The following is a 22,530-nucleotide window of genomic DNA, read 5'->3' as shown; positions in this document are numbered from 1 at the left end:
AACGATTCTACCATTGCTGGATGACCCAAAAATGAACAACTTAAGAATGAATGAATGAAATGTATTTTGGTTATTCATATTTTTCACATTTAAAACAATACATATTACAATTGTATTTATAATAACCAAAAAAGAATACTGTAATATTGAATGCGTCTTTGTTACTACTGGATGCATAAATAACTATTTTCCCATAGTACATAACTATAACTATTTTTCCATAGTACATTTTCCATACCAACATGAAAAAAGCTGCACTCAAGTGAACATAAAATTAGTCATTGCCTTCATTACCCCCTTGAGGATGTTGGTGGTGTGTTTGTTAAAATTGCAGAGCAGATTCCCACAAAACCTGGCTTTAGCGAAGTAATCTAACATTACTAGCCTTTTCCCTAACCACACATAAACTAATGAGATGATGTTGTGGAGGGATAATCACGCAAGACAACACTAAAGACAAAAACAAGTACAATCCCAGGATTATCAATAGTGTGTCAGTCAAATTCAATGAAATACAAACAAAGTTATCGCTTATCGCATGGTGATCACTTTCCTGTGGTGGTACAATAGCTGTAACTGAAACAAATGGCAGAGCAGAATGTACAAAAGGAAAAGTACTGCTGGTCCTATTGATCAGTAGATAGGTTTAGTTTGTTTTTTTCCATCAAGAAAATTGACCTGAAAGCTGTAACTTCCATGGGAGGTAGCACACACCCATGTTGTAGGGGAAGGAAAATACACAACGAAGTACAATCGTGACGCCCTTTTGTAAAGTTTTGCATAATCTTGCTAAAATCCCAAGTAACAAACGCAAGCACAAACATCCTTATTACATGGAAATTGATTCATTATCAAAATTGAAAAGTTATTTTGTTTTAGTTTGAAACACATCCCAGTATTGTATCTGAGTACACACTGTCTGGCAATTTGCTTATCATTATTATTATTGGCCAAAAGGATGAAAAATTTGAACAATTTGTGATGCAACTGGTAAACAAAGCACACAAAAACAAACACTGATGAGTTGAAAACAAGTCAAATCACACAAAGACATATGCAGGTGGCAGGAGGTACATTTCCCACGGGTCTAATCTATCGGCGGCACAGACGACAGAGATCATAAGAGGAGTTAATTTCTGAAGATGTCAGTGCAGTTTAGCCACATATTTGCACAAAATATTTAGACCATGATAAAGTCATTGCCATTAAAATCAACATTACAGTTGAGAAATCCTGAGCTACATGGTTGAACAGAGAAAGATAACCCAGTGTCCATTTGAAAATACATGTCACAACCAAAATATAATATTAAGCTAGAAGAGAGCACCTCCTCCGAGGCTGTATTTTACCCAGGAAATGCCAAACAGCCTTCACTATTGTCTATTACTGCATGCTTTATCATCATCCGCATGTATTTAATTTTACTTCATGTGTAACTTGTAAAACCAGTAAAAACATTTACAATTTCAATGTTTCATGAGGCAACAGGAGCCATAAACAGACACATGACAAAGCTGAATTATCATGTACTAATTTATGCACGTATGAATCAAGAATGTTATTGTGAAAGAAGGATAGAAGAAAACACACAGTAATGGAAGATAGCCGGAGAATTTTTTTTTTTTAATTAAGTGTTTCATTCAGGACTGTCAAGTGGAGGAATTTGAAAGTACAATATTTGTTTACTATAACAAAAGATATCTTAAATGTTTAAGTCTATGGGTGGCGCAGTGGGTAGGGCTGTTGCCTCACAGCAAGAACTTTCCGGCTTATATGCCTTTTGTGTATGGGTTCTCTCTGGATTCTCCAGCTTCTTCAAACCTCCAAATAAATTGCATATATTTTCCATACCTTATCTGGGTTCCAGAAATCTGAGAATAAATCAAACTAATCTGGATACTTTTCCAAACCCCTAATGGATGCATGTTTTTAGTCTTGTGTGTAAACTTAGAGGGGCAAAGATTTTGCAGAAATCTGTTCAGTGATTTTGTGTGACCTTCATACAAATCATACAAATCAACAAGCACAGTTTGACATGGAACATCTTGAGTGGATATTGTGAAAAATGTTTTTTGAAGGTGTCGATGGGACACTCAGAACCGATCAATCAAGTGTTATCTGTCACCTAGCAGCTGTTTGGCTTATGTTGATCTGCCAGGCACACTTAGTTTGCAATCAGTCATACGACAGGAGGTACTCTACTGAAAAGATGCCTCTATCTCCCGCACATAATGGTGGATGTGTAAATATGAATGGCATGCCTAGTCTTACATCCAAAACAAACATGTTTTTTATGTTCCCTCACTGTTGTGTTTCTGTTTTTCACTATTTCCCACTCACTACGGTTGTGTATGTAGAAACGTAAATAACTCCTGATTTAATTTTTTTCATTTTTGGTCTTTTTATGCTTTGAACTTCCTTTTTGATCAGGATTACGTTTTATTTCACATTTTTCTCAGACTTCTATACTTTGTGTATTTACTTTGTGTGTTCATTTTTGTTTCTATATTTTATACACTCTTTTCTCATTAAAGTGAATGCACTTACTGTGAATTGTTGAAGTCCTTTGATATGGGGAGTTTTTTTCCACCTCCTGCTTTGGGTGTTGTTTGTCTCTTGTGAGCTTTTATATATTATGACATTGATCTGCAGATATTCTGATTACATCGGCTTCCTTCACTTCCTGTACTTGTTATTTAACTTTGTCTTCGGTGACATTGACGGCTGTGTTTTTATTCTGTTACTGAATTTTGTGACATCCCAGATGATTTTCTTCTTTTTGCATGTGTTGTGGGTTGATTTAACTTCTGGACCAACTGAAGCCAAGACAAACACAAGGTCGACGATTTAGAGTACAGTATTTTCCGCCCTATAAGGCGCACCTAAAAGCCTATAATTTTGTCATAAACTTACAGTGCGCTTTATAATCCGGTGCGCTTTATATATAAAATATATTATAAAATAAACAATTCATTAATGTGCGCCTTATAGTACAGAAAATACTGTATGCACTGAGGAGTTGCTGAAGCTTGATAGGAGTCCAAGCATATGAAAAAAATCCATACACCTTCAGGGAAAACCACTAATGAACACACACACACACACACACACACACACACACACACACACACACACACACACACACACACACACACACACACACACACACACACACACACATACACACACACACACACACACACACACACACACACTCACTCACTCTAGAACTGAAGAAGCCTCTGGGATTAGAGGTGAAACGTGTTTGTGTAAAATATTGTTTTTGAAAAAGTTATTGCTGAAAACGTGAAAACAATGTTGATTTTCTTGTTTACGTCGTGGCCAAATTGAATAGTACTATTTTGGGACAATATATACTGTATGTATGTCTGTATTCTTAAATGTATTAAATGAGTTGTTGTTGGGTTGTTGTTGTTTTTTGCTGGAATGGGATTATTGTAATTACATCTTGTTATAATACATCAATCACTTTAATAAATACATGTGGTTTTTTTCTAACCTTGTTTGCTTTATTCATTGTCATCCAGTTCTGGCAAGAGAGTATAGATTCAATACTTTATACTTCCACTTACTACCTCTCCATGTCTTTTCTTCACATTGGATCCTGTGTGGGCGTTTTCTTGCTTAAGGAAGCTGAAACTCAGACTACGGTCATTTGACCCACACTGCATGTGCATGTATTGCACCACCACTTTAACCAGTCCTGCCACTTTTTCCTGCCAAACACTTAAAAGGCAGGAGAGTGGGCGTGGTGAGAAAAATTAAGCACACACACACACCTTTATATTTCACAGTTTGAGAAGACGGAGGTCATAAGAAGAGCCTGAGAGATTCAGCACATGCCTCTAAATATCAAGAAATAACAGACGCTTTTCGTAATTCTCTGGGGCTGGATATATCAAGTTCAACATCAAATTAATAATCGTCAACGAAAAAAGGTATGTCAAGGTACAGGGAGGTCTGTCGAATGCTTTCATGGGTTATTTTCCATTTTTAAAAGACTGAAGTGCACAAGAGTGGTTCCAACAGTAGTCTTGAAGTTCTTCGACCACTTGTAGTTTTTCAAGCTCAAAAGTAATGAAGTAAAATGTGACAGTTGTGCATCTCTCATGATGAACCTGTTCGGCAGCCCAACACAGAAGTTTTGAGCTGACAAAATAAAATCCTTAGGGAGCAGAGGATCTTTGATCTGTTCTAGTCGTTACTGAAACAGCAAAAATTTACATTCTGTATTTCAAATCTCAGTTCACGTCACCCGCAGTTCATACCGTTTGAAACAGAGTTTCAGTTTTGTTCTTCTTATCCGTTTCTTCCGCTTCTGCGGGTCACGGGGGTTGCTGGAGCCTAGCAGACTTACAAGCAGACTTACAGGCAAGAGGCAGGGGACACTCCGGGTACAATGCCTGTTTGTAGTTTGGATCTCTTGGGTTCACACCAGTTTCCTTCCAGATCAAGGTACAAGTTCAAATCCCAATGATCAACAGAAACAAGGAAAGAAGTATATGAAAAAACAATGTAATCTAATTGATCAGTTGAAATATTTAATCATCTGCTGCTGCTGTGACGAAATGTCTATTTTATAATCTCAAGGGAGTTTTTCCGAAATCATTTGCCTCAAAGAAGTTTCTGATTTTGATTAAGAATGGTGGCGTGTTGATCTGGTACAACTAAAATAGTATCTAAAATACATGAAAACCATTGTTTGTGAAGAAAATTATCATTATTATTATTATCTGTCCATCCAGAAAAATAATCTTATGTCAAGGAATCTTATAATAAGTGCATTCTGTCTAGAAATGAGACTTTTTCACAAACAACAATAACAACAACAAATTAATAACTTCAGAGCTGACAATGAATGTTTCTAGATGCAACATTTTAAATCTTGGCAATTATTATGTATTACTTTAGTAGCAGAATATTTAGAAGACTAACGAAAAATGGGTTGACTGTTTCTTTGGTGACTATAAGGTGAAAGAATCTGTCAATCTGTGCTCACTTTCTCCCAGTGGACTCAATAGACTCGTGGTACGCTGCTGATGTGACGCAGATTTAGAAGCTCTACAGCCCCACCAAACTAAATATAACAAAGAGGAGCAGGAAGAGGATAGATGAAGTTAATCACGCAGTAGAAATACGTATAACTACTTCAAAACCTGTGCTTTACCATTTAATGTGTTCAACTCTTGAATCCGACAAACGTTTGTCATTACTACTTCAGCCTGTTTGTGTTAACACTGGACAGAATCCTGCACCACTTCATTCCTGAATTCCTTTGACTATCTAATCAGATTTGTGGTTTAAAAAAAAAAGGTTGGTTTATGCAATTGTGTCTTTATTTCAGCCTTCTGTCGATTAAACTATATGTGAATGTCTTCGTTTGCCTCTAAGCAAAAAACAACATGAACACGACATCATTGCTTCATAAGATCGTCAGTGCTTATCTTAATATAATACTGTAATTATATGTTATGTAACTGCTTTTTAACGCTCTTTGTGTTTCTATCTATAAGGTCAAACAGCTGTCAGATTGCCAAAGAGACAAAGAGTACTTGTTGTACCTCAGTTTTAATAGGGAGAAGCAGGAGCAAGTTGCTTACCTATATTTTACCAGGAGAATTCTCAAACAGGGAGACTGATTTTTTTTTAAAAACTACAATAAGAAAAAACAGGAGTCCCTAAATGAATAGTGATTCCTATGAGAACCTTGACTATTAATGGCATGGGCCTAAGATACAGCATACAGTGATACAGTAAACTGTGTTCTAACAAGTGGCTGGTCTTCAGGGAACTATTCAAATCAAAGTTCATGCTTGTTTAAACTGTATGACATTTTGACAGCTGACGGCAGGTTTTCCCATCACAAGTGAACAGTAATGGTATGTTTGCTGTGGTAACCACAGCTGTCACCAGAATTTAATAATCCAAACAGGATTAATCTTTAAGATTTATAACAGATTTATAACAGATTAATCCTTTTTAAGATTTTTAAAACCTAAAAAATCTTAAACGGGATTAATCTGTTATCTCAACTCAGCTTCGGCTCTTACAAAGTATACTAATCAAATAAGGAAGAAAATACAAATGCTGATGGATTATTAGCCCAGTTGGGTATGCAATAAAATTCAGCATAAGGAAATTATACTGTAGTGTGTTATGTCTCATGCTCTAAGGCATTGCTTTTTTTGATTATTGAGCTCGATCATTTTCAGAAATGAGCTCTTGTTCAAATTGAATGGATATTGGAGGTGAAAGATGATTAATAAGCAGTGAAGCGGTATCTATTTGTCAGCTTTTTTTGATAGGGTTAGCGTTTATTTATGGAATATATATGTCTGCACAACAAACAGCTGGATTTATTCTCATATAGACACCGTTACATAATGTAAAGGAGTAAATTAAAGGAAAATTTTAAAGGATTTCAGAACATGAAATATACCTAGCAAAGTCTGTCTTTCAAAGGAGCTGTTTCAAAAAGGCAACTTGTGGTTTTGTTGTTGAAAGAATAGTCAGTATAAGATCCTCTCCTTTTTTTTTTTATTTCCACAGGATGTCCTTGTATGGGAGCTTTCTGTCAGATGAGCAGTTCTTGTGCTCGATATGCCTCGATATGTTCACCAATCCCTCCTCCACACCATGCGGCCACAGCTTCTGTATGACTTGCATCAGCAGATATTGGGACGGATCAAAGGTCTGCAAGTCGATATTTGTCTTTTCTTTTCTATTCTCAAAGTGTGCACAAATTGTTTTTGACCTCTCATTTAGTTGTCAGACTTTTTTTTTAATCTTTATCTGAGCATTTCATTTATTTCATTTGGGTCACAGAGGTTAACGTAAAATAAAAACACCAAGTACTTTAAAGCCAATATTTATTCAATATTCAGAATCCTGACAGACTGTGTCTAATCGAATATTAAACATTCTAAAAAGGTTTAAGGTATTGTTAAATGTCATACAGGGAATAAAGGTTACCGCTGTGAGAACCCAGAAATGTATATTATGTACTCTAACAGTTCAGCTAAGAGCAAACTAGGTAAAAAGTCAGATTATTGTACACCTGCAGGCACGAGGAGGAAAGCACAAAAAAAAATACCGAATGTCAGTCATCAGTCATGTCGGTATGGAGTGAGTCACAGACAAACAGGAAATCCCACAGTCAGAATGAAAGAGAAGGATGAGGGCTGAAAGATACATAACAGTGATTTGATTTTTACAGACAAAAACCTTTCAATATATCAAGTGAAGTCTAATCTAATTTAGTTAACCTCCTAAGCTAGAGACCTAATGCCAAGCATGTTGGCTCACATGGATAGTGTTGACTTTCAGACTATCAGGTGACTCATGTTTTATTGCATTGTCATATTCCTGATTAAGTTTGATGTAATCCAGTCAGCATCTTTTAATGTGACACCACTACAGAAGACTAATAGTGCTTGTCATTATCTGATACTCTTATGAAATTCTATATGTTTTCGTAGTCATTATATATAATCTGAAGTGTTGTCTACATTGTCAAAAGCTGAGAAGGACTCATGTTTGTCTGTTAACAGGATTACTCAAAAAATACATGACAGATTTTTATGAAACTTGGCTGGAAAGTTGGGAATCTACCAAAAAAGTGGCAGATCAAGAATTTTTTCATTCCCTTTATTCAATGATACAACTTTTTTGTCTACAGAAAAATAAAATACCTGATGTTAATTTATCTTGCAGACAGACTGAATATATAACAAGAACGACCCCAGTAATATTTAGTGTATTTAGAGTGCAGGAACAACTTTTTTTGATCTTTTCATCAGAGTCAGGATCTTACAGACATCGAAACAGAAAATGGGAAACAATGATAAAAAGTCTCCACTTTCAAGTCTTGATGTATGAAATATCCCAGACTTCTGGAAGGTTACTATTCTCTCATTCTCTGCTGCTTTGTATTTATTTGGTACGTTTTACAGTGTCCATTGAGAGTTGTCATATTAGTTGTTGTTACAATACTCCTAATATTAGTACAGTACTGCAGTTGTACCAATGTCAATGAAAAGGATGTGTCGACGTTTGCGTCTCAAACATAGCAAAGGATTGTGATCTCTAGCGCTCTTACTTCTTTTGTTTCTTTTCCCACCTCCTCCATTCTTCTCCTGCCATCATGCCTTCCTCAGGTTTGCCAGTGTCCTCTGTGCAAGAAGACTTTCCAGAAACGACCAGACCTCCAGATCAACAGGACGCTACGTGAGATCACCGACCAGTTCAGAGCAATGAAAGGAAGCGGAGGACAGGTGAAGGACAAGAGAAATGGAAAAGGAGTATGTGGAGGAGAGGGAGTCATACCAGAAAATCTATTTAATGAATTGAAGAAGAAGCTGCCTCGACCTTCAGAGATGCAAGTGAAGGTCCCCTGTGAGGCTCAAGGTATTTTGAGGGTTTGTTTTTTTTCTGTATTAAATTGTCAATATCATTACATCATTAAACCAAAATTGTTTTCGGACCATTCTCAATGCTGTGCTAATTCAAACATTTTACGATAATCTAACTTTAGCACTGAACTATAATGTCTGGTTGGAATATCTGTCTGTGAAGGAAGTTTTCACTTTCTACAGGCTGTTATTTAAAATAAAACCCATTGTACTCTAAAAACCTTCAATAATCACACTCAGTGGAAATTTCCAGTCTGCTTAGTTCACGTGTTCCGCCAGTGCCACATCACTGCTCTGTCAGAGATATGTTGCACGGCAGCAATTTTTAAAAAAGATTTGAGAAAATACAGCCTTCAGCATGCTAATATGATCATAATTCTGAAGTATGCTGACATACTTAACATCAGCATGTCGGCATGCTAATATGGTCGTAATTCAACTGTTGACATGCTGATGTTAGATAAATATGTCATGCACACATTATTAGTTTTGTATGTCAGCATATGAACAGTACTGGAGCGGGTCAGGTTAAGTTTAAACAAACTAAATTGAGGAAGACATTTGCAAATTTTTAGATTCCAATGTCAGGGGATTATGACATCTACGCTGAATAATATGGTGATGAACTAGGGTGTTTATGAGATATTCATATCTTAAGAACAACTGGTTGCTGAAAACAATATCATCTTCCTTGTTTTGTTTTTTTTCCTCATCTCAAGCATCATTTGAATCTGGAGGTGTGCCAATACCGACGTCATGTTCAAGAATCACAGCACCCCTTGCATCTTCGGTACCAAATGGAAGTCCAGTTCTTTCCTCCAACCACCTCTCAAGAGCTCCCGTGCCGCTTCAATCTTACTCCCCACCACACAGTGGCCGGAGAAGGTTTACTGTGAGCGGGGCTGCAAGCAGTCGAAACCTCCCAGTCTGTGAAATACACCAAAGAGGAATATTGGTACTTCATGTTTACCTATATTCTCATTACCCGTCTTGGTTTTGATCTTTCAGCCTCTGGTTTGATGTGTTTCTATTCACAGATTCTGTTTTTACACTATAAACACTCTTTCTCACCAATTTCAGATATACTGCAGGACTGACCGAGTTTGCATCTGTCCTGAATGTGAGGCAGAGCACCACCAGAATCACGACACAGTGACTATCAATGATGAATGGCTGGAGAACCAGGTAGGAAAACAGGATGGTCAAACAGAGATGTTTGAAGTTAATTATTTACTTTTAGGGAGTTTTTCTCCACTAAAGTTATAAGAGGAAGTACAGTATGTTTGACACAGTAAGAAGATTCTCATATTACAAAGATTCTGATCAGCAAGGTAGGCCAAGGTGTCATCTGCACAGCAGCAACAACAGACAGTGTGTGTTAAGATGTTGAATGGATCAAATATTAAACACCTCTTTTAATATATTCAGATTTGGGAGATAACCTACAATATAAACAGTAGGAGTCTACTGTGAAGGACGTACACAGAAATATTAAATGTCGCCCTTATACAATGAATAAACATCTTTGTTTTTTCCTTTAAAAATGAATAAACAAAGATGTTTCCCCAGCATTTGTACAATGTTTGTACTTTGACAACCGCAGACATGAGATCACCCCAGTCACAAAGTGTTTTTTAAGAAAGCAAATGTTGTCCTTGTGCTCCTGAACATTATACCAAAAAAGATTTAGAGATATTTTACTCTGTTTGTGTGCAGGCTCAGCTAAATAGGACGGAACAGTTGATCCAGGACATGATCAGAGAAAGAATCAGGAAGATGGAGGAGATCAGATTTTCTGTTGCTGAACTAGAGGTAGGACAAAAGCATAAACAAACCCTTGTAAATACCAGAGCTGTGTGGTCAAACCTGTAAATCTACTTGTCATTCATTTATCAGCTTTGAATGAGGAAACATGCTCTCAACAGTGTTTTTTTTTAATCAGGTCTTGCTCTTAAAAAAGAAAACAGCGACTCTAAAGGCTTTACATTCCATGCAAATTCCCCAGGTGGCAGTGGAGCAAGAAACGGCGGGCAGCGTTTGTCTGTTTTCTGCGCTGATTTCTGCTATCGAGCGCTCCCAAGTGGAACTCATGGAGGTGATGGAGATGACGCACAAGGCGGCCGAACACCAGGCTGACGCCATGATACGACAGCTGGAACTGGAAGTGAAAGAACTGCGCAGGAGAGAAAGCGCTCTCAAGGAGCTGGCCAAATCAGACGACCACATTCACTGTGTCAAGGTTAGTGGAGGCTCAAGCCAAGGTGTGTATGGTGTAATATATGTACTGTTGGTTGGTGATTTATTCCACATACTTTCCAGACATTTCCCAGCCTCTGCAGCCCTCCACCTATCAAAGACTGGACTGGGGTTTTGGTGAACTCTGACCTGGGAACAGGGACCATCTACATGTCATTGGCAGCTCAGGTGGAAAGGTTTCAAGATGAGCTGAAAAATATTGCAGAAACAGGTCAGTAAAGAGTAAAGAACGACATGTCCTTTCAAAAGATAGCAGACAAAGAAGAAGACATGGAGTATTAGAGTAAAGGAGTTAATGTGTTCCAGGATTTTCCCATCAGTAAAGACAGTCACGAATCAGTCTGAGTTATAAAAAAAAAATTACACACCTTTATTATTGTAAGTATTTCATCATAAAATAAAGTTTCTTAATCTACATTCTTCTTAACATCTGAAGAAAGACATTTCATAAATAAATTCCGTATTTTTAAATCAATGTGGGATCATGGGGTTTCTGCAGGTTTGGGTGAAATATTCCTTTAAGTCTACAACATATCAAGAACTAAAATACTGCCATCTTAAGTTCTTCCCATGTCTGTGTGGGTTCTCTCCGGGTTCCCCAGCGTTCTCCCACCTCCAAAAGCATGCGCTTCAGGTGGATTGAGCTTTCCAAATTATCCGTAGGAGTGTGTTTTTCTGTGTGTCTACATGTGGCTCTGCGGTGCACTGGCTCCAGCACCCCGCAACCCGCGAAGGCGGAAGAAGCGGGTTTGAAGGTGGATGGATGGATGGATCTTATTCTTGAATTTCCGACACATAATAAAAAATATGAATTCTTAAGCCTTTAATATTCTCTCATCGTCTTGTGTTCAGCCATCAATGCTTCTGTTTCTCCTCTCCAGGTTTTTGTGCATCTACACTGGAACTGACTCCAGTCCGAACACAGCCCAGTGAGTTTCCACCTGAAACAGGTTGATTCTAAATACATAAGTCAGCAAATGATGCCTGGTCTCCACCTTAAACTTTCCAAATACAATTCAGAGTCATTGTACTGCATATATTAGGCTGTGCATGCATATTCATGAATATGTGACCATTCCACCTTAACAGTTTGAATTCATACATCTGACAATTTTGACATATTTTGTTTTTCTGCAGGAATGAAGAGTGTGAAGGAATATGCAGGTATGTTACATTCACACTAATGAAAACTTCATTATCATTGAGTTACTGCATGACCTCTACTGAACCATATTTATCTAAGACTAATAAAATACTATACAAAGATGATAAAAAATTTCCTCCGATGTTCCATTTGAACAGTGGATGTGACGCTGGATTCCAACACTGCCCACCCCAGGCTAATTATGTCTGAAGACATGAAGAGTGTAAGATGCCCTTAAATTATTTTATTGTACTCATTTGAGTGGGTTGAAGTTAATTCTGGGTGGGTTAATTCTGTCTGAATAAATCTTTTACCTGCCGTTACAGGCCCATATAAAATCTTAAATCTTATCTAAAAATGTTTCCTTTCACAAGTACTTTTTAGGCAATAAATTTTGTTCTCACAAATCACATGGTGGGCTTATGCTGCAAGAATTTCTGTTAACCTTAAATAATACCATGTAGGTGTGGTGTGGAGATCGACACCAGCTGCTTCCAGACAATATGGAGAGGTTTGACAGAGTCGTCTGCGTCCTGGGGAGGCAAATGATCTCCTCTGGGAGACACTACTGGGAGGTAGGAGGATCTCTCCTTTCACTGTGGATTATTTCACAAATCACAATTTATGCACAGAAAAGCAATGCCAGTTATTTTTTACCGTTTTTACAGAAACGACACAAAATATATGAAATATATTCCTTATATTTTGCGGCTCTAATCTGTAACTAGTGTTTCTGTTGTATTTATTCTCTGTCCATTAAATCTAATTATTTGTAATGGTCATTGCAAACAGAACACGATGGTTATTGTTTCATTGTTTAAACACGTGCTGCTTCCTGTTCCAGGTGGAAGTGGGTGGGAAGACGGACTGGGACCTGGGCGTGGCCAAACAGTCAATAAATAGGAAGGGGAAGATTGACGTCAACCCGAGCAAAGGCTACTGGTTTCTTAGTTTAAGAGATAAGTGAGTAGCTTGTTAATGATCCAACAAGTACGTTTAATGGGATAGACAATTTCACTCAAATTTTGCTGGTTTGAGGTGTTTTTTTCCCCAATTTGCTATTGAAACCTACAGTATTGGAATACAAATGAATTTTTAGTATAGATTTTCACTTTTTAGGCCAACTGTTGGGAGATGACGGTTTTAATTCCAACATTTTAACAAAAGACACAAAGCTTGCTCATGACCTCAAACATAATATTCAATCTGGACCTAGTCCTTGAAAAATCTATGATTTTATTAATCAGGGTCAAACAGAAACTTTGCAATGATCAATTAAGCAAAATAAGACAACGATGCATCACTTAACTTACATGCAATTTAACTCACCTTTCTCAAGAGGATCTATAAATACATTTGTATGATTATTACATGATGTATATTTGATGCTTGCATATCATATCAGCTAAACAAAGGTAGGACAGATGAGTTTGTGTAGTCACAGGTCATTAGAGCTCTCTCTGCTGCCCCCAAGTGGCCAAAAGACAGTTTTAGTATTTTACCATAATTTCTTTCCATGAAGACACTTATCCTGTAATTTCATAATTTCAATGTACAACATATATTTATCATATAATCATAAGAATAATAAATTATAGTTAACATATTGTGACAAAAAATATCCTGTGTTGAAAAACATGTAACTGACATATACGTAAGTAGATTTTGAGATTTTCTGCTTTTCCTTTCCTTTATTTTTTCTTTCTTCTCTTCTCTTTCTGTCAGGAACAAATATGCGTTCCGCTCTGAACCCTCCACAGACGTCCACCTGAACCTCAAGCCAAATAAGATTGGGATATTTGTGGATTTTGAGAATGGACAGGTGCATTTTCAGAAAAGCAGTTTAAACAGCATGACTTCTTTTCTTTTCCTGACAAATAACTTCCTATTAACTCATTTGACTCGATTCTGATTTGTCTGGCAGGTGTCTTTCTACAATGTTGATGCCAAACTTCACATCTACACTTTCAACGACACTTTCGGCGAATGTATCTACCCGTTCTTCAGCCCCTGCACTAATAAATCTGGGAAGAACGACGCGCCGCTGATAATCACATCAGTAAACATGACAGAGTGACGGAACTGCAGATGCTTGTTGTTTCTTCTCCTTTCTTCCTTTGACTCATTCATACACTGAGAGGAAAGAATTTCTGCTCACTGTGTCTATGTAAATATTCATCATGGCTTCATTAAACTTTGTTTCCAGATGTTTCAGATGTGAGACATTTAATGTCGTATGTAAATAATTTGCTTTTCCTTTATTAAAACATTTGACACGTCTGTGTTTTATTCTTGAAGTTATTCTAGTCATTAACCAAACACTGAGAAGAACCGTTAGAATTATTTGCACATTTTGATTTAAATGAGGCTGGAAACAGGGATGAACAACTAACCTAATCCTGGACTGCAGTCAATTTTCATTATGGATTCACCTTGTTCATTCTAGTCATTGATTCAAAACATTTAATTCTTCTTCCCCTCTCTGTGATTCTCATGCGACAGGTTAGTATATCTACTGGTGTTATCAGTAATCATTATCAGTATTGTTGTGGCAAAAGTTGTATGTGCAAATTGCCATTTCCCTGTAATTATAGCTGTTGCTTTTATGTGTGTGTAAATCTTGCTCAAGTACACATCTGAAATATAATAACACACAAAACCAGAACTTTGGATCATCTCCAGCTTCATTTGAAATGATTCAGACATGAAAATCTCTGGTGATACATAATTATTACATTTTTAAAAAAGTTACATAAAACCACGTGATGAGCTAAACTACATTTAACATTCCAACAAATAATCAGTCAAACTTCTGAGTTTAAATGAATTTACAGAATTAGCATCACACAGAATTACATACTGTACTGTCATATCATGTATAATGAATAAATAGAGCAGGTAATGACCAGATGATCGGATAACCTGTCAAGACTATTAGCAAGCAGCAGCTACAGGCTAAAACCCCCAAGTAGCTCTGGGACTTAAAACGTGGAGCAATGGGACAACCAAAGTTCACTTAATACTGTCTTTGTGTGTGTGTGTGTGTGTGCGTGTGTGTGTGCGTGTGTGTGTGTGTGTGCGTGTGTGTGTGTGTGTGTGTGTGTCTGTGTGTATAAAAAGCAGCTGGTGAGTTTAGCAAAATATGATGCCATCTATTCTGCGAAGAAATGATGCTGTCTATTTTGCGAAGAAAAGCAAACCAGGTTCATGCCTAGCTTGACTTTTCTCATCAGTTTCGGGATATTTTTATCCAACTATTTGGATATTTTGTTCAAAGCATATATTTTTTACACTAGAGGGTGCAGGCAGCAACAAAACATCAGGTAGGCATACAAATGACTAAAACATAGAAAACCCTCTTCTTTGGTTTGAATTGCTTCATCTTTACATATAATCTCAAGGCATTTGAAACATTTAAAAGCTATTATTATAAAGAGAAAGAATCCAGTGCTTGTTTTGTTGACAAAATTGTACCTGCATTAGATCTGGTTGTTGACTTCCCACTTTAAAACGACGGAAGTGTCCAGTCACAGTTAGATTTCGATGGTCGCGTCATCCTGGGTTCACTTCGGATTCTGTTGTAGGGTTCACAGCATCGGTCAATTTCATTCTTACTTAAAAACATATATAACTGTTCTCATATTTTGATAATTTACTTTGATTGTTTGAGATTGAAAACAGAATCATAATTATGCTACAAACTGTATCTCTGAAATTGGATACACATCTGAGATAATATTGTAAGACTTTTACGTACTGTATTTTCGGTACTATAAGGCGCACCTTCAATGAACGACCTATTTTAATCCAGGTGCACTGGATTATAAAGCGCACTGCCAGTTGAGAAAATTAAAGACTTCTACCGTATGTGCGCCTTATAGTGCGAAAAATACTGTACATGTGAATCTTTTTCCTATTATTTGCGTGTTAACGGTGTTAACGCTGCAATCTCTGAGGGCAGACGGAATCCAGATCAGAAGCTGCTGTCGATGCGATCCTGCTTCATCTGAGACTTTGCTTTCTGCTTTTGCAGGAGAATATGTTCGGCAAACTCCCTCATGGCTCCCCGTCCTCCTAAACTGTGGCAGGTGTATTTTGCAGCATTAATAGCCACCACTGGAGCGTCTCTGGGCACCGCACTCAGACCGGCCACGTTCAAGCATTTCACATCAGGTTCATCGTTACCTGAGAGAAAGAGATAAACGTTGGAGGAAAGATGAGAAAAGACAAGGAAACGACGATCATACATTAACAGTCCTCAACAATGAATTTAGGGATGAGGTTTTATCTTTAAAGCCGTTCCCTGAGATATGATTGAACATGATTGGCTGCTGGCTGTGAGCACTGAACTGAATACTGGCTATTATCCATATTTTACATGTATTATTTATAAAGCAGCTACACACTACTCGGTTGTTTTAGATTGAATTTACATGACAAGATAGAAAGGATGAACAAAAGCAAGGAAACCATTTTCTACAAGAATCCTTAATTTGCTTCAGGGATTAAATTTTTTAAAAATATATTGTATCATATTAACTAGTGAGCTTCATATGCTAATAGGTAAAACCAGATTAGTTCATTGGTAAATCAACTGGGTGTTAAATGGATAGTACCAACATTACACTGCATATCTTTACGTCCAAATATTTGTATAGATACTTCACCCATGTATGCCACGTCCTTCCACTGCAGCTTCTTCTCCATCACTATCAAGTCCAAAACCTCCAGCGGCTCCACCCCCACCTGGACGACCCGACAGCCCGTCCTCTTAGCCAGTTTGTCAGCCAATGACTGGGCCACCGGGTCCTCGCTGGAGGTCAGCAGGATGACCTGTTAGAGCAACACAACGGTCACTGTGTGCAGACATGGAGCTAATCCACAGCTGCTCTGGTTCAAACTCTCACCTCCACGTCTTCTCTCTGCAGCATGCGGATGCCCGTGGTGTCTCTGGTGTTGATGGACAGCATCTCCTCTCCAGATGCAGACAGGAAGATCCGGCCTTCCGTTAAACATCCGGAAACATTACAGAACATTAAATGAACCACCTCCGGTGTGGCCCGACCGAAGTACCCATACCTGTGGGAGAAGAAACGAGACTCCTTTATGCAAAGATAAAAACATGCAAACCAAAGAATTTAAACTAACAAATGAGCAAAGGTTCACTGATGCACTGAAGTAGGTTTATTGTTTTTTAGGAGAGACTGAGCACAAACACACCTTAAGATAGTCGTGATTTGCGATATTTGATTACAGTATTTTCTGCACTATAAGGCGCACTGGATTATAAGGCCTACTGTAGGTTTAGGAGAAAATTATAGGCTTTTATCTGTGCCTTATAGTGCGGAAAATACTGTATATAAATAAAATTCACCAAATCCCCTACTCATAATGGGGTTTAGAGGTTCTCTGATCTTTGGACGTTTCCCACCTGAGAACCCTTTGTTCTGCCACAGGCCAGTCAATGTCCACATCTATGTCCACACTGTACTCCGGCAGCATCTCATAGTACGCTACTTTACCGCCCTGGAAAAGGGCAACACACAAGCAGGTTGAATGTGAGCACAAACAAACAGTCACACAACCGTGGCAGACCTGCTTCTCCTTTACCTGCAGAAGTCCTTCGTTTATGATCAGGTTTCTGGTGGTGAAGTAAAGCGAGCCGTTCTCACACAGCTCTCCATCCCAGTCCTGACGCCGTGGCCGATTGGTTGGGTCCAGATTGAACGGCTTGGTCAACCCACCGGCTGGAGGGACGCAGGGAAAACATCGAATGTCTCCAACAAACGGCATTTTGCTGGTGTTTGTTTTCATGGAGAGGCTGTGCTAATTTAAATACAACCATCTGCCTCAAATGGCAGCAAATGTCAACACAAAAGGTCCTTTAGGACACTACTGTAAAAAATTATTGCTGTGCTATAAAGAGAAAACACATGACCCAGCTAGCACCTGTCAGGCTGCGCACTGATGTAAATGCTAATGTCTGGATGCTAGCCTGTTCACAAAGACAGGGCTAACACAATCAAAGGTGTGTTTTATTACGCTCATCGTTTTAGAGCGTTAACATCCTGACATTTCCTACCAGGATGCGCAAAGGCTGATGGGAATTCATTCTGCAGATATCAGGTTATAAACCAAGACCTTTTGTAGGAACAGACTGATTTTATAGCAATCCATAAAGTAAAAGTCAAAGGTCCAGGGCGTGGGTGTGATGGAAGGATGAAAAAGGGTCAGTAATAGACTGAAAATGCAGTGAAGTGATAAAAAAAAACGCGTCTGTGGACTTACATCCTGTCTTGACCTCCTGCCAGCGGAACTGGTGTCTCCTGACCACAGAGAAGACCGAATCGAAGCCTTGCAGCGTGATCATCTCCACAGCTTCCTTCACGTGGAACGGATGGAGGCAGGGGGCCGTAGCCTGGATGTTACACACCACATCCACTTCTGCCAAAACAGCAACCGATGTACGTCAGCTTCATGAAACAAACGCTGGAGAGGAAGGAAGATGCGTTTTCGCAAACCTGGGTTGAATCTGACAAATTCTTGGATGGTTTCCAGTGATGTAGAGGAGTCCTTGGAGACTTCGGGGCTCCTGCGGTGCACTTTGGCACCCCAGCTTTTTGCCACCCTCTCAATTTCATCATGATCTGTCGATACCCACACACTGGGAAACAGAAGAACATTGTCATTTTTATTCACATTTGGAAGAATTTATTTGGAGTTTGTTTGCAAGATTGTTCAGATTGGTGAGAGGATGGTTAAAGGACCAGAATATTATAATTATGAGGAATTGTTTTTGATGTTTAATTCATCTTCTCAGAGAATAATGCACGGATGTCGACAAGAAACGAGTCCACTGATTTACATTTTTTGAATAATTTAAATCAAACCATCAAAAAGAAAAAACAGCATGAAGAAAAACTGGCTTTATTATACATTAAAATCCCAATATACCCTTATAAAAAGGTGACAAACATAACAAACATATTTACATTGACTACATTCATGTAAACACAGTGAGTGATTACGTCACGGATATTCCAGATTTTGGGGTTATTCCCACAATAACAGTTGATGTCATGTGGAAATCGATCCACCTACCTGTCAAACATGTTGGAGTCCGCAGCTGCTCGCAGCACCCATCCGAGAAGCGGAACTCCGGCCAACATTTTGATGTTTTTCAGAGGAATCCCTTTGCTTCCTCCTCTCGCCAGAATGAGAGCAGCGACGTGTCTCTTATCACCCGCCTTGACCTGCTTACAGACGGGCAGCAGTCCGTCCTGCTTACCGTTAGCGTCGGGGAGACTTCTTTTCCTGGAAGCCATAACGACTTTATTAAATCTGCAGCTTGGAAAAAGCTAACACCGGAACCCACACGGAGGAAGTCTGACTGTAATTTAGCTACAAACGAAGGATTTTTGCGCAGGAGATGCCCTGATCCCTCTAAACGGGGCTAGATAGCGGATATTTCTCCTTCTTCTTCGCCGTTTTAAAAATGGACGTTACCTTCAGGAGTGGGGCTCAATACCGCCACCTGCTGTCTGTTAGCGGACACACACACAGACACCCACACATACATACACACATATACACACAGTATATATATACTGTATGTATATATATATATATATATATAAATTATATATACAGCAATAATGAGTACACCCTAAACAATATAAAAACAACTTAAGTTTTATCATTAACCTTAGTTTTAAGTTCAAAAGCTCAACAGGTCCTGTGTTTAACTTAGTCTGTGAACATTTTGGAAATATATTTTTGTGTTCCTTGTCATATTGTATGAAATGTTACTTTTCAAAGAGGGTGTACTCATTATTGCTGTACACTGTGTGTATATGTATATATATATATATATATATACATATATCATATATATAATAAAATTATATATATATACTACAAAGCGATGATGTATTGGGATTTTCAGTGTCCGTGTGTTCGTCCGTTAGTCCACCAAATATCTTCACAACCGTTGCAGATAGAAAGATGAAACATTACTCGGGGGATGAAAAGGGGATGAAAAGGGAATGAAAATGAGATGATGACCTTGAGAAAACTAGGTCAAGGTCAAATTGAAACTTTTGTACAATCGAGAACCAGATAAGAATGACGAGGGAGAAGGCCAGTGTGGATAAGACCATAGATCAAAGCTAGTGCTTTGATCTATGAAATTAGGTCAGAGCACCATCTTTGATCTTTGACCTATGCAAATACTGTAGGTCAGGGTAAAAACTTTAATTCAAGGATGTTGCGGGATGTTGCAGTCTGACTGACTTGTGTAGATTGGAATTGTTTTAAATTATTTTAATTTTTTTTATTTATACGTACATTTCACCAATGAAGTTATGTATTCACCTGTAGGAGTTTGTTGATGATGATCTGTCTGTCTCTAGCAGAGATGGGAAATAATCTATTGAAGATGTGTAAATGTTTTATGTTTTAATTATGTTTCATGTGTTTCACATTGTTTTCCAAAGAACTGATTGATAAATCTGAATATGAAATGAATGGTTGATATTGCTACTGTAAACATTTAACACCGTCATATTGTAAACACACACATTTTTATGTGACAGGTAGATTTACAACTCATAAATAAAAGGTTTAAGAAATATACTGTATATTCAATTCAAAAAATTATGATTTTAAGCTATAGGATAAACTTCCCAGAAATGTATACAAAATGTGCTGCACCTCCAATAACTGCTCAAGCTTTGATGTATATCAAATAATTCTTATAACTCAAAGAAATACTTTTACTTTGAAAGCCTGCTTTCATGTCGCCCTACATCAGGGGTCTCCAAACTTTTTCCTGTGACCAACCACTGATGGCTTTACCTTTGCCTTCTTTATTGTCACCACATGATATCCAGAATGTAATAAAATCGGTTGTACATCCTGACACATGAGTCACAAATTCCTGTTTTGTGCTGCTGAACCTCTTGGTTTCCAGTAATTTTATTGTGATAAAGTGACATTGGCTTGGAGGATTCACTTTTTTGATGCACCTAAAAATACTTGCATGCAGTATAAAGTTGCTCTTAATCAGAATTTACAGTACATTATCAGCTATCTATACGATACGAGTCTTACATGTGTTCTGAATTCTGACTATCTGAACCTTTACCATTCTATTACATTAAAGGAATATTTCAAATGCAAATAACCCATGAACAAAATCCCAGTAAATAATGAGAACACAATCTCAGTGAACTGGAAAAAAAACAACAACATTGTGACTCAATGGACATTAAATGTAATTTATATTGTAAAATAAAAGTCAAAATTGTCCTCTGGTTAAAAATCTGCAGTTCCCCTCTTAAGCATTTTAAAGCTTGTTGTTTTGATTTTATATTGTTTTTACAGTGTTTGTTTTAGCATCAGTCTTAATTTCCAGCAAGACTGGGTGTGAGCTGTTTTCAGCATTAAAAGCTACACACTGTACACAAACTGCTCTGCAACCACAGCAACCCAAGTCACTGTAGGAACATTGCAAAACATTTGGTGGTTAATGAATCAGATATTTGCACCTCAGGAAGACAGAGAAAAACACAACACCTATTATTATAATATTTACATATTTAAAGATCTTAGTTTTGTAGGATATCAAAATAAGCAACTGTTTTATGATCATTTTAACGAATTTTGCCTCAAACGTGTTTAACTTGTTTGTGTTGCCCTCTAGTGGCCAGAAATGTTCCTTGCAGCTTTAAGTGACACGGCCGCATAAAGTAGAAAAAGACCGTGATTAATGTGAGTGGGGAAATTCTTTCTTCACTAAAATTCTTCAACAGACATGTACGCCCCCCCCCCCCAACATACAAACAAAGTTCCTCTCCAATATGCAGGGGATGGTGATGTGATGGGGAGCACCTTGCGAGCAGTGGGGCCAAAGTGCCTTGCTCATTGACACCTCTTCAGTGTGAACTGGCAATCAAGTGTGTCAAATCTTGAAAGGCGCCGTGTAATTGCTTCTTTTTTCCCCCCACTGAAGCACCAGACTGACTGGTTCTGCCTTGAACCTGATCACATTTGCTTTTGAACGAGATTATCTTTAGGCATTTTGTAACTGATGCCGTTTGATATTTGTTCTCCTCTGGTTTCATCTACGTACTCTCAAATCTTTTACAACTTCCCATGGAGGCTCTTGCTGTTATGTGTACACTGCAGAAAATTGTGGGTACACCGGGAATACTCAACAATAACAACTACAATACAGTTTCCTCATCGAAAAATCTTCACTTACTTACAGACTATAAAAATGGTGGAAATACAGTAAATTACAGTTTTCATAATCACAGTTAAAGTGATAAATTAATCATTGCAAATAGACAGACTTCATCTTATATATATAGTTTTTTATTTCATTACAGGCAATATTAATTATGCTTTTGTTAATGTCATATAAAGTTAATAACTTACATGTCAAAGAAAAAAGAAAGAAAGCTTCATATAATAAATTATAACATTACTTGAATTTATAATAAGTTGTAAATTTGAATCGTTCTATTGTCATAATAATTTACATTAGCATTTCTAAAATGTATGATATATGCAATAAAGAGTTTGAAAGGAACAATGCTATTCCTCCTCAGAAACCTAAAAACCCAACCCTGATCAAAATCAGTATTTCATTTTTATATTTACAGACCTTTTAGGGTAAAATAGAACAAACTGCAT

General features: G+C 37.7%; 2 protein-coding genes across 2 annotated transcripts; one reads left to right on the top strand and one right to left on the bottom strand.

Moving 5' to 3' along the window:
- Nucleotides 1-3,806: 3,806 nt before the first annotated feature.
- Nucleotides 3,807-14,103, top strand: LOC137590586 (E3 ubiquitin-protein ligase TRIM39). The gene is made up of 15 exons (XM_068308251.1): nucleotides 3,807-3,959; nucleotides 6,571-6,712; nucleotides 8,178-8,427; nucleotides 9,152-9,387; nucleotides 9,513-9,617; nucleotides 10,149-10,244; nucleotides 10,438-10,671; nucleotides 10,752-10,899; nucleotides 11,570-11,617; nucleotides 11,826-11,852; nucleotides 11,991-12,055; nucleotides 12,297-12,407; nucleotides 12,677-12,795; nucleotides 13,558-13,654; nucleotides 13,757-14,103. The coding sequence occupies exons 2-15, from the start codon at nucleotides 6,572-6,574 to the stop codon at nucleotides 13,907-13,909; spliced, it is 1,830 nt and encodes a 609-aa protein (XP_068164352.1). The 5' UTR covers nucleotides 3,807-3,959; nucleotide 6,571; the 3' UTR covers nucleotides 13,910-14,103.
- A 196-nt stretch (nucleotides 14,104-14,299) lies between these two features.
- On the bottom strand, nucleotides 14,300-19,305 carry cmasa (cytidine monophosphate N-acetylneuraminic acid synthetase a). Its single transcript, XM_068308252.1, has 8 exons — nucleotides 18,934-19,305; nucleotides 18,354-18,496; nucleotides 18,121-18,276; nucleotides 17,443-17,579; nucleotides 17,264-17,358; nucleotides 16,740-16,911; nucleotides 16,500-16,665; nucleotides 14,300-16,017 (listed from the first exon to the last, which is right to left on the bottom strand). The coding sequence occupies exons 1-8, from the start codon at nucleotides 19,155-19,157 to the stop codon at nucleotides 15,806-15,808; spliced, it is 1,305 nt and encodes a 434-aa protein (XP_068164353.1). The 5' UTR covers nucleotides 19,158-19,305; the 3' UTR covers nucleotides 14,300-15,805.
- Nucleotides 19,306-22,530: the final 3,225 nt, after the last annotated feature.

Source organism: Antennarius striatus, chromosome 23 (assembly GCF_040054535.1).
Source record: "Antennarius striatus isolate MH-2024 chromosome 23, ASM4005453v1, whole genome shotgun sequence".
Lineage (NCBI taxonomy): Eukaryota > Metazoa > Chordata > Actinopteri > Lophiiformes > Antennariidae > Antennarius > Antennarius striatus.
Note: the sequence above shows the minus strand (reverse complement) of the source record. Positions and strands in the feature narration are given on the sequence as shown.